We start from the raw sequence: 12,261 nt of genomic DNA on the forward strand, positions 1-12,261 counted from the left end.
CTCCCTCTGCAGCCTTGCCCACATAGCTCTGCTCATGCCCTCCGGCGGGATGACCACTGCTGCCTGGCTGTAGCTTGAGAAAAAAACCACACTGAAAAGCAGCAGGGCTGCCCCGGGCGCCAACCCACCGTCATCCGGCACCACACGCAGTGCCGCGCGGTGACACTCTGGTAGCACTTGATACTTTTGTGGCACCGGTCACACTTGACGGAGGAGTTCCCTTCCACCCACGCGTGCTGCATCACCTGCAGGAGGGAAGGGAAGGATACCAGGGAAGGCTGCAGAACCACGTCCCAGGGCCCTGGGCCTGAGGAGAAGGGTCTGGAAGGAGCACAGGGAGTGGGGAGGCCAGAGAGGGCTGGTTCCTGTTTAGTGGGCGCACTTCTGGATGCTGGGCTGCTTTGCTGAATTGCACCAGTGTGGTCGCTCCCTACCTAACCTCTACCATGCTAATCGAGGTAGATGGAAAGGCACTTTGCCTGCTCTTTGAATAGTTCATCCCCTCCGGCAGTCAAGCCTCTGAGCAGCATCTCATCTGGCAGTCCGTCTGTCTGTCTCGCAGAACTCTTTGCAAAGGGATGTGCTTGTGTGCGCCCTCTTCTGGAAGGCAGCATGGTGCAGGGAAACACAGTAGGGCTTGGGCTGCAGACAAAACTGGTTGGAGTCATTGATCTTCCACTTTGCAGCGGGGTGACCTTTGGACAGTTCCTGGACCTCTCTGAATCTCAAGTCCTTCATCTGTAGAAACTGGCATAATAAGCCCCACCTCTGGGCTTCCTGGGAGGATTAAATGAGACAGCACATTTGGAAGGGCCTTCCTGGCACAGTCCTGGCCCTTGGGAGATGGCCCTGATGGGGAACTCCCTTCCGCCTCCTGTCTTCCATGGGCCTGTGCCGCTCAGCCTTAGCAGTCCCCAAGACCACCTGGGGAACTTCTAGAAGTCCTAATGCCCAGCCCTCACTCCAGACCAATTAGCGTCCCTGGGGATGAGACCTGTCATTAGCCTGTTTTAAAGCACCGGAGTGATTATGGCACGCAGCCAAGGTTGAGAAGCACTCTGGAAGGAAGCTAGAGAGAAAGCCCACGGGGATGAGTGTGGGGCATCAGCCAGTGGCTTTCACATCTGTTTCCTGGAGAGCTGGTTGTACCTGCTTCCTGGCCAGGACATGCCCCCGAGGCAGCCCAGGAACGTGGGAAGCAGGTGGGGATGCATGTGTAAGTATGGGACCGTAAGAGCAAAGTGACCCATGACACCACATTCTGGGGGTCTCAGCCCTCAGTTAAGTCCCCTGGGAACTCTACAGAACTTCTTGGAAAATCTTCCACCAGGGCACCCCAAATAGAAGGGGTGGGTATGGCCTCTGGGGGAGTGGGGGCGGGGTGCGTAGCCTGAAATGCCAACTAGAAGCACAATATTAAAAACACAGGGAATATCTGCGTGACACTACCCATGTTTGTATTAGACGAAGGTTTTAAATTACTGATCAATTAAGTTACGGTGTCCTCCTTCCAAAAGATTTTTAGTAAAGTTGTTGCTCTAGAAGGTGTGTCACGTTTACTTTGCACTTTCTCACCTTCCGACATTCACCCCTGAGGGTGTAAAGAACTCAGTTTGCTAATCAATTTGTCATCTACATGGTCACAATGAATTTGCTCTGGGGTTATTATTATTTTCACTTTACAGAGAAAAAACATGAGGCTTCAGAGAGGTTAAGTAACTGGCCCTAGGTTCCAAGGCTGGTAAGTGGCCAAGCAAGGACTCATGGCCAGGTCTTCTGACTCCAAGTCCACGGTACTCTCCCAACACCACGTTGCCTTCTCCATCCTCTTCTGGGATCGGAAGAGATGGTGGAGGACTTGGGTTGCCCCTGGAGACTCAGAAGATTGTGCATGTGCCCTGCTGGTCCCTCAGTGGCCTCCTTCTGTTCCGAGTGTAGCAATGGCCAGAGTGCAGGCTTAGGGCCCGAGCCCAGGAGGTGCGCCATGTGTCCTGGTGAAAGGCATGGACATGGAAAGGTGTGTGTATGGGTGTGGTGCGGAAGGAGTAGACAAGAGGCCATGCAGTGTCTCACGGGCATGCATGCATGTCCCCGGAGGTACCCTTCTCTCTGAGTCCTTCTGGGGAGGGTTGGATACCACTCCCACCTGCTAACCAGCTCCTGACTCAGATTCCTCAGTGGGGTCTTCCCTGAGAGTGCCCTTCCCCTGCTAATTTGAAGAAGAGTCTATTTCCAGACTCAGGGAGTGGTGCGGGCCAATGGCCACCTTAGAAACCTGGTAGCCTTTTCCAGCATCTCTCCCTCTCTCATCCCCTACATCATCGTCACCAAGTCCTGGTGGTAGGACCTTCCAAATCATCTCTCAAACTTTCCCTTTATGTCCTCTTCCTTAGCCAGTGGGACAATCAAAATACTCAACAACCAGCACGTCTGGGGGACACTCCTTCCGCACAGAGCCAGCCAGCACCGTGCTACTGCGCCCACAGCAGAGCAAGCAGGCGAGTACAGATCCCCCCACCCCAGTCAGGCCCTAGGGCAGCACGGCCTCTTGCCTGAACTGTTGGAAAAGTTTTGTTCACCCCCCTTCTGATCCGATCTCTCTCCTGCAACACGGTCAGAGCAATTAACGCAATTCGCAAACCCAAACATCTCTTCACGTGCTCGAAGCTCTTCAGGGCCCCTTAGCTACGTGTGAAACCCCTTCCCAAGTCCTCAGCTGGCCTCACAAGACCTTCCCCAGCCTGGATCTCACCAGTTCTGCAGCACATCTCCCGCTGCTTCTTTCTAAGCATCCTCTCTCCCAGTCACATCAAACTGAGTACAGATCCCAGAATAAGCCACATCTCCATGCCTTTGCACTCAAGGCTTCTCCAGCCCCAGGTGCCTTGTCTTCCTCGATTTCTAATGAAATCCTGCTAATTTGGGTTCAAGACACAACTCAAATGCCTTCCTTCTTTTGAAAGCTTTCCTGTCCGCCCCCCTCGGTGCCTCAACTGTATGTGCCACACAGCCCTATTGCTCCCATAGAGCTCGCTCCTTTGTGCTTTGTTTAGGTGCCTAAACAAAGGTCCCCCACTAGACTGCACAGTCCTCCAGGCTGAGGACTTTTAACCTGCATACTCCCTGGCACAGGACCTGGCACATGGTGGGCACCAGGGAGATGCTGAATGGATTGATGGATGGACGAGATGGTTTAAGGGTGGTCCTTAAGACAGAGAAAGGACAGGATAAAGCTCCCAAAGCCCATTCCTGCCCAGGAATCTGTGGAGATGGACATGTTGCCCGAGACACAGCATGCAGTAGAACAAGGCAATAGTTATCACCAACCTCGCCGCCCCTTTTGATTTTTGAGTTCGTTTTGATACACCCAGGAATGTTTTTGGATACGCAGCGTTCATGGACAGTGTATTTACAGTCTGAAAATAAAAATAAGAAGAGTAACTGTGAGTGATCACACAGGGAAGGTCAGCCATCCCCCTGCCCCCCACCCCAGCTGAGGCCCGTGCCTCCCTCCGCAAGGCCAGTCAGGGGCAGGGATACCTGTGGAGCTGGCCTTGCCTAATGGAAATTCAAGTCTCCAATGGTTCACTGAGAAGAGTCCACAGTTATCTCCCAGACATGCTCCTGCACCCTCCACCCCGCCACCTTGCCTTCCACCGTGGGCGGTGAATGCAGCAGGAAAGCATCCCCAGAAAGGCGCTGTTTCTTGAGGGGAGTGAGGAGTCATCCCAGCTACGCCAATGCTATAGTATTGAAAGTCAGGATGTCGGGGAGTAGAGAGCAAGGCTGGGGTCTTCCTAACCCTGGAGACAGGCAGGTCTGAGCCTGAACTCTGACCCTGCCTTTTGTAACTACCCACATGATCTAGGGCAAGTTCCTTCACTGCTCTAAAGTTCAGGGCTTTCTACAAAATGGGAATAAAATTGCGCTTATCTTTGTGGGGCTTCGCAGCATGAAATAACTTGTATAAAGCATCACGTGTCCGGGTCAGAACAGCTATTCCACAAACGACTGCTGCTGTCGTTACTACTTCCTACTATGCCAACAGGCCTAGAACCTACTAGGAATGAGGCTGGGCCTGTGAAGAGTGGGCGAGAGCTGGATTTGAATGGGTGCTGGAGAGACAGGTGGGCCCCCACTTTTGCCTGCTGACGTCTGCTCTTGGTACGCACTGTGTCCAGCTCTGCCACGATGACGTTCGTGGCCGAGGTTGCCTGGCTCCCGTGCGATGGCAGAGGAAACATTCTGGTGACCCACCCCGCACCCGAGGGCCCTCCCTGCAGCGGCAGTTCCCCAGTCCCTGGAGGGTCCAGGCTGAGTGCTGGCTGTTTGCATCCTCCATTTGGGGGCCGATTCTGCACCGACACACCCGGGGCCCTACAAAGTCGTCTTGCTTCAGCCCCTCCCCCTCTTCCTGCTCCCCAATCCACTCTCTTTCCTACATCACCCCTTCTTTCTTCCTTCCTCTCCATCTCTTTCTTCTGTTCTCCTCTCCAGTCTCCCTCCCTCCTTTTCCATGTGTGTTTTTATTTTCTCCTCTCCAGTGCTTATTACTTAAAAAAAAACACAAAACACCCAGGTTCTTCAGACCACCCAAAACATTCACTAGCAAAACCCAACTGAAATTAATATGAGATGCTTTTTAAATTACATGTGAACCTTAACTTTTTTCTAGGGAGTCAGTGGCCCATGACGGGACTCCAACAGGATAATATTTGTCTATTTGACCTGCGTAGGACAAAAAATAGGACATGGAAATCTTGCTTTATTTTCTGCTGTTGGAACAATATGGTAGGTCCCTCAAGCTAGGAAGCAGAGATGCCTAAACGTTCCTGGGAATGGCTCAACCATGTGCAGAGCAAGCTAGTTCCTGGGGAAAGGGGTTTGAAGGAAGTTTACTCACAAATGCAGCACAGGCCTTGCTTCCGAACACCCATCAGCATGACGTGGCAGAAGTTGCAGTAGGTCGGTTTCTTGAAATGCTTCATGGTCCAGGCGTGCCTCCCATCCCCCTTGGACCCCTGTGGGGACAGCAAGGGACTGAGCAGGCAGCCCCACACCTTCCAAAAAGAGTCTCTTCTCATATTTGGAAGTGAAGTTATTCATCTTACTGTTGTAAAGATTCTTTTAATAAAAATGCAAACCAAAACAAAGTTCCTCATATTTTCTAAAATAAGCAAATACTAAAAAAAGGAGGACTACCTGAGTGAAGTATGTGTGTGGGGGAAGTGGAAATCCTTCCTCCCTTCCTCTCTCTCTCCCTCCCTCCCTTCCTTCCCTCCCTCCCTTCCTCTCTATCAACCAATCATCTATCTATTAATCATCTATTATCTAGCATCCATCTATCTGTTTAATCTATCTATCCTTTAAAATGTTAACAACCTTCAATTTATTAATTTCCTTTCTTGGATTCTATCCTAAAGAAGTCATTTTTGAAAGATAATGAGAATTTTTGTGCCCGGTCAGATGTTTAACCCAGCATTATGTAAAATAATGAAAAAAACAACAATATCATAAAGGCCTCAGAATGACCAAAAGGTTTGTGGTATATCCATATGATTTACTGTGAAGTGGCCATCAAAAAGATATTTATGAGAACATCCAATGGCTTGGCAATGTGCTCATGACACAGTGCTAAGTGAAAAAAGCAGAATGCAAATTTGATGATACATTACGGTCTTGGTTTTATACAATAATATCTTGGATGGGGGAAAAAAAGTCACCAAACTGTTAACAGAGGTTTGCTATAGCTAGCAGCACTATGGATTTATTTTATTCTCTAATCTCTACTTTCTTCTCTATTTTCCAAATTTTCTACAGTGAGGAGGTACTAGTTTTATAATCAGGAAAAAATTAGTTTAGTAATAACAATATACTCATCAACTTTCTGTACGCAGATCAAATAGCAAAAAGACAGAGACAGAGAGAGGGTTCAGCCATTACCCTCTGGCTTGGCTCAGAAGTGAATTCATTCTTACCCACCAGATAAGCCAAGCCTCACATAATCACACACCTGCCCTGGACCAAAGCTCCCACCTTCTAGCTCCTGGGAGCATAGCCTCGCTGGAGACTGTAGCTTCAGGAGCATCCTGCCACCTATGGTGTCCTTGAACCTTTGCCACAGGCTCCATGAAAAGAGTAACATTCTTGCACTGGTCTTAAGGGTAGTCAAACGTACTGTTAAGGTGGAAAGGATCGAGAGTCAGGTACGTGGAGTCCAACGTGCTGGACTGAAACCTCCTTCTTACATCTGGGCCCCTCTGGTTTGGGCTGGTCATGGTGGCCAGACCCATTCCTGGGCTCGATCCTGCTGCTAACAGTCTCTAGAGGAGCCTGCATGCTTTTTCAGATGCTGGTCTCTTCCTGGGGCCAGGAGAAGCTCTTTTCTTCTTACCACCTCAAAACCCTGCTTCTTCCAAAACCTGAGTCTAATAGAATTAAAGTCTTTTTATCTAATGGTTTCCACTCTACTAAATGGGTTCATTAATTGATTAAATGATTCACTAAAAGATTGACTCATTCATTCCTTTGACAAACATTGACCTCAAGGGATTTTTGTAAAAATTAAATGAAATAATATAAATGAAGCTCCTAACCCAGAGCCTGACACGTTGTAAATGAGAACATTTATTAAGTTCCTACTCTAGGTTAGGCAGTAGGGGGCACAAGAATTAGTAGAGTGTTTTCCTACATGTAAGGAGGTCGATTTACACCTGTTCTAGAAATGAAGAAGCAGAGACTCAAAGAAGTTATATCCGCAGCCCAAGACCACACAAATAATAAGTGAGCAGGTCGAGCCCACAGTCACACTGGGGGCTCTTGCAGGCCTCCAAGCCCACGCTCCTTCCAGGCGTCTCCTGTACCTCCAAAACCAGGCTTCTCCTTCATGGACAGAAGGGAAATCATAGCACTCTTAGCAGACCCAGCTCCTTCATGCAGCCCGAAGGACCGTCATTTGACCTGAAAATACCTTTATTAGCAAAATTAATTAACGGACTCTCCCTTTCTCAGATACCATTCTCATAGATACAGGGTAAGAAGCAAAGGGACCCTGACTGGGGATGAAGTAACATTTCTGCTTGGGTTATAGCACCATCATGTGGCTCTTTTATTTCTGCACACTGGAGGCTGCAGGGTGTGGGAGTAACCTTCCTTATGCACACCAGGGTTTATGCCCAGGCTGCAGTTCCCTTGGGAGACAGATTGTTTCTCATATATTCCATTCAGAGATCCCCAGACTTTTCCGTGGCTGTATGTGGGTTTTGAAAAAAGCCAAACCAGCAATGTGGCTCTTAAGACATCGAGGACCACTTTCCCTAGAATGCCAACTATTAAATGTAAAAACTTACAGTTTAGTGCATAATTTCAAATAAATGCATAAAAGCTGCAATGAATAAAAATGAAATGCACATTTGCTTTTTGTCTGCATTGTTCCTGATGTAAAGTATGGTCTTCTACAAGGCTGATTTGGCATCGGCGGGGAGACACTGGGGAGAACAGTTGAAGAAATAATGTCTCTCCCTCTTCCAGCCATAAAACAGTGGATCCCCTCCAAGCAAAGAGTTGGTGCTACTTTGGACTCAGCAAGTCCAAGATAAGAAATAGAGCTAGAAATTACTTCCTTGTGATTAAAATGTCCCATCTCTATTTGCGTGTTTCAGAGTAAAAGACAGTGTGTTAGAACAGCACTTAAGCTGAACTCTCACTTTGATTGAGGTATCATCTAGAGCTTTGATAGCAGAAAGTACACCTTACCTATCTAAGCACCCCCAGGTCTTAGCTCATGTGTGTTCTTGCACACAGTAGGTTCTTGGTAAGGGATCACTGCATGAGAAGTCTGCTGTTACTGAACACGGAAGATGGCCTCTGGTACTAACTAGGTGTGTGTCCATGGGCAAGCGCCTTTATCTCTCTGGTCCTTGGTATGAAAAATGAAAGGGATAGACCAGGGATCGCCAAGTTCTCTTACAGCTCTGGCCTTCTAGGGTTCTAAGGAAAAAGAAGATCCTGGTTCACTGATTTCTAGTTAGCACTTGGAAAGAGCTGGACATGTTATGAGATAATTGCAGGATTCTTAGTCCTTGAGTGCTGGAGATGAAGGCTCAGCTTTAGTCCTGAATTGCAGAACCGTCAGATGGACACAGCACAGGCAATACCATCAGCTAGAAGCTAACACAAATGAACCTCCATTTCAGTAATCTCAAAGAAGTGTTGTCTTACAACCCACGTGACTGTACTGGTAAACGCTAATGTCACCATTTGTACTTGTAGTTCTAATCTTCCCTACTTCATGTACGGAAGCTACTTTCATGGTAAATAAGCAGACTAGGTCAGATGCCAGTGATTTCACATTAAGGCTCTACGTGTATTATTCCCTATTCTGATCAAAATTGGGAAGTTTCTCTAATACACCCTGAACTTTCTTTCACGTGCGTCTTTGATCAAGCTATTCTCCTGGCTGCAAACTCTCTCTTCTACCAGCCAACTCATACCCACCTTTGAGAGCCAGATCAAATATCCTAGGTCCTTTCTCTTAATCTTTATCTCAAGAATGGGATAATAAAATCCCACACATCCTTCAGAGCCAGGGCAAACACCCTCCAAAGTTTCTTCCACGGGTCTCACTCCTAAGTATAAAACGTTCTAAAGTGCAGGTTCTTTGGAGTCAAGTACTAATAAAGGCTGGTTACTCTTTTTCCTCTTCAGGCTCAGAATCTCTGTTTTCCATCTGTTTAAATGGGTAAAAAATGTCTACCTTATCTTGTTGTTCTGATTGTTAAATAAGGTATTATCATTGAACGCCCTCTGTCTCACAACAGATCATTATTTTTCCTTTTCCTTCTTTCCTTCCTTCCCCAACTCTCTTAGCATTTGTAAACCTAATTTGTGGGAAAGATGGAATTCTTCCCAGAATATTTTATGCCCTTTTTGAGCATAAGCTTCTGGTGGGTGTATACTGTATCTGTGTGTCCTCATAGCCCTAAGAACAGTAGCTTTATTTAGTAATAATTTAGTAAATGTCTGTCAAATGAATGAAGATATTTCAGGCACTACGAGGTAAAAAGACGACTTCTGGGCTGGCCTAGAGCATATGAGGTGTCCATTGGGAAGTCTGGGGAAGAAGCCAAGGATATTAACTTCCACATGGAACCTGATGTTTCTGAAAGGTGAGAGGTCTTTGACCTCAAGCTTGCAACTTACAGAGTCATCCATGCCCAGGAGGACCAGCAATGGGATGGTGGTCATCCCTCCGTGGACCCACTCCTGGAGAGACACAACGCCGTCCTGGTCGTAGTCCATCCCTTGTAACATCTCCTTCAGTATCTGCGGGATCCACAGAGCAATGTTGTCCACTTTCATCCTCGACTTCTCTGCCCCACCTCCCCGCGCCGTCCTGCGCCGCCCTGCGCCGCCCTTTGCTTTCTCTTCCGTTCTGTGTTTTCTGGCTTGTGTTTTACCCCTTTCCCCTCTGATTCAGAGTGAGTAGAGCAGGGAGGGAGCAAATGGGGGTGAGGAGAACAGGGGTTCAGGCCTGGCTCTGCCCTGACTGTATGGCCTGTGGCAAGCCACCCCAACTCTCCGGGTTCTGCTTTGCTAATCTGTAAAGTGGAACTAGTATTACTGTGCTTGCAGCATGGTATCGAAGATTAGAGACAATGTACATAAAATGCCAAATATAATATCAGACTCATAGGAGCCCCCGATGTAATTATTATTATTAATATTATCTGATTAAGAAAAATCTTTAAAATCCTTTCTAGCTCTAAATTCTCTGATCTATGAACTCCTGTTATAGGAATTTAGCTCTGGTGAAAGGGTTAAGGGGTATTATTATTTGAATTGGTCTGCACTTTCCCCTGTTGCCTCTAATTTTTCCTGTCAGAGTATTGGGAGGTCAAAGTGTAGGACACCAGAGAAGACGAGTCTGGGAGAGACTGCACCATAAACATATGTTTCCAAGTCTCGATCTCATCTTAGGGCTCACTGGGAAGTCACCCCTTGCTTCTGGAAACTCACAGGCCTTAGCTCTGTGGGATCCCACTTCAGATACTGGGCAATGTGTAGCATCTGGTTGACAATACGATCCATCTCCTAGAAAACATCAAGGAGAGAAACCAACTGAAGATGGGTTTTCAGGAGCAAGACTTGAAATCAAACCCCGTGGGAAGATGGGCAGGGCAAAGCGTGAGAAGCAGCTGGTACAATAAACTGGCGTTTCATCAAGAGCTCACTATTTGCTTTTGCTCTGTATTTCCACGTTGACCACAAAGCTCACAAGAAGCACAGACCGTGGATAAGCCAGAGGTATGCACAAAGCTCACTGAACACTGACCTCCTCCTAGACCCACCTTCCTTCCCTTAGTCTGTGCTTTGACTTAGCATAGAAAGCACTCCTGTTTCCTCCTTCTTTGTGATCACAGCTCCTACAAATACTTACAAACCAAGGCACTTCTTTCCTCCTCCTTTTCCCACACCTCATTCCCACAGCTTCAGCAACTTGGGATTCATCTATACCCCTCAGGGGTTAGTTTCCGTTGGATGTAGAGCCACTGTGTTGGTCCTTTCTCAGGCACTACGATTCAGATTGCTTTTGGCATCTCCTTTGTTTCCTTTGTATCAAGTCCAGCCCTGGGTCCAGGACTCTTGGAATAGGAAATTCATGAAGGGTTATGTTTGCCTAATGAGTGAGGCTTTTGTTTGGTACCAAGGCCAGGCTCCATCTAAAACCTCACAGAATTGCTGGATGCTAATGAATCAGTGCGCTGAGATCCCCACTGAAACACACTGGACTGGGGAAGCATTTGCATATCTTGGGCCCCATCTAAGGTGTTCAAAGTAAGGTCGATTTGGGGACATGGGTTGGAGAACTGAAGCAAGGTTCAAAGGTGTTACTTTCAGCAGGTAGGATGCTGGGTCAAAACAAGCAAGCTAAAACCCCAACAATGATTTTTAAAATTGTATTTCATTTAAATTAGAAAATAACCCAATGCACAACTGCAGATGAGGCAGTCGATGAGGGTAAGGAAGTGGGCAGAAAGGTGGGGAACAGGATTCAGCAGACGTTCCAATGGAGAAGAGCTTGTGAATCTAGTTGGGTCCAAGACTCAATGTGAGCAAACAGTGTGATTCAGGAATAGAGGATTAGACTTTACCTTGGGCTGTGTAAATGGGTGGGCATTTTCAGGAAGCAGTGTGGGTAGATTTCAGGAAGAACTAGTTCCTCTGATGTGGATACTTAAAGAGTCCTGGAGGGGTGGATTTAGTTCCATGTCATATTCTAAGAATGGCGTTGACAGCCTAGCGCTTGACCAGAGTGGATATTTAAACCTGCCTTATGAGAAATAGTGTAGAAATTAGGAAATTTGAGCTTGGAGAAAATTTCAGGGAAGATGTGATAGTACCTTCAAATACTTGAAGGCCTATTGTGTACAACTGGTACTCCACTGGTCAGCTGCCCTGGTCAGCTACAGAGCACAGAAGTAAGCCAAGGGATGGAGGGAGGGGGAAGTTGAGGGTTGGCCTATTCTGACCTCATCACTGGGTCGGGGAAGGGGAGAGAAGAGAAGAATCAGGTTTTGTATTGAAAATTTCCCTGGCAGACTACAGATGCCTTTTGTGCGGGAAGGATGCCCTCTCTAACAATCACCCCCAGTGGTGGAGTGGCTGTTTTAAGGTACTGGATGAACTCTCCATCACTGGGAGTGTCCACAGAGAGGCTAGGCATCCAACTGCCAGGGGGTCTTGGTGGGAAGTTGAAAGAGAGAGGACTATTTTGAGACTTGCCTCAGTCCACCGATGTTACCTTCCAAATAGATCCAGAACTTAACCACTTCTTACCACCTGCAATGCTGCTACCCTGGTGCAAGTTACCATCATTTCTTGTCTTGCTTATTTTAATAGCCTCCTAACTGGTATCCCTGCTTGCATCCCTGCTTGAGTCTAGACTCAACACAGCAGCTAGAGTGACCCTGTTAGGACCTAAGTCAAGCATGTTACTCTGCTGCTCAGAATCTGCCATGGTTCTCCACTTCCCCAGAGTAAAAGAGAAAACCCTTTCAATCACCTGTAAGGCTTGATAATGCTTTGCAAATGCCTCGTCCGTTCTCATCACTTCTCTGATCTCATTTCCAGTTACTCACTCTGACTTCATCTGTTCATTCATCCTGCTTCAGTCACTCTGGCCTCCTAGTTAATCTTCTAATATGCTGGGTACCCCTCAGGACCTTTGCACTCACTGTTCCCTCTGCCTGGAAGATGCTT

The 12,261-nt window shown here is 47.5% G+C and overlaps 1 protein-coding gene across 4 annotated transcripts in view; it reads right to left on the minus strand.

The window, feature by feature from the left end:
- Nucleotides 1–12,261, minus strand: part of DGKG (diacylglycerol kinase gamma) — a 152,879-nt gene that overhangs the window by 103,027 nt on the left and 37,591 nt on the right. For 2 of the 4 annotated variants that reach the window (XM_057738602.1, XM_057738601.1), the window contains exons 7-11: nucleotides 10,018–10,092; nucleotides 9,202–9,324; nucleotides 4,904–5,021; nucleotides 3,328–3,416; nucleotides 129–245 (exon numbers count right to left, since the gene is read on the minus strand). In XM_057738602.1, the coding sequence (XP_057594585.1) occupies nucleotides 129–245; nucleotides 3,328–3,416; nucleotides 4,904–5,021; nucleotides 9,202–9,324; nucleotides 10,018–10,092 (522 nt within the window). The remainder of the gene's footprint in view (nucleotides 1–128; nucleotides 246–3,327; nucleotides 3,417–4,903; nucleotides 5,022–9,201; nucleotides 9,325–10,017; nucleotides 10,093–12,261) is intronic. The other 2 variants (XM_057738604.1, XM_057738603.1) reach the window with 1 other exon arrangement.

Source organism: Hippopotamus amphibius, chromosome 6, assembly GCF_030028045.1.
Source record: "Hippopotamus amphibius kiboko isolate mHipAmp2 chromosome 6, mHipAmp2.hap2, whole genome shotgun sequence".
Classification (NCBI taxonomy): domain Eukaryota; kingdom Metazoa; phylum Chordata; class Mammalia; order Artiodactyla; family Hippopotamidae; genus Hippopotamus; species Hippopotamus amphibius.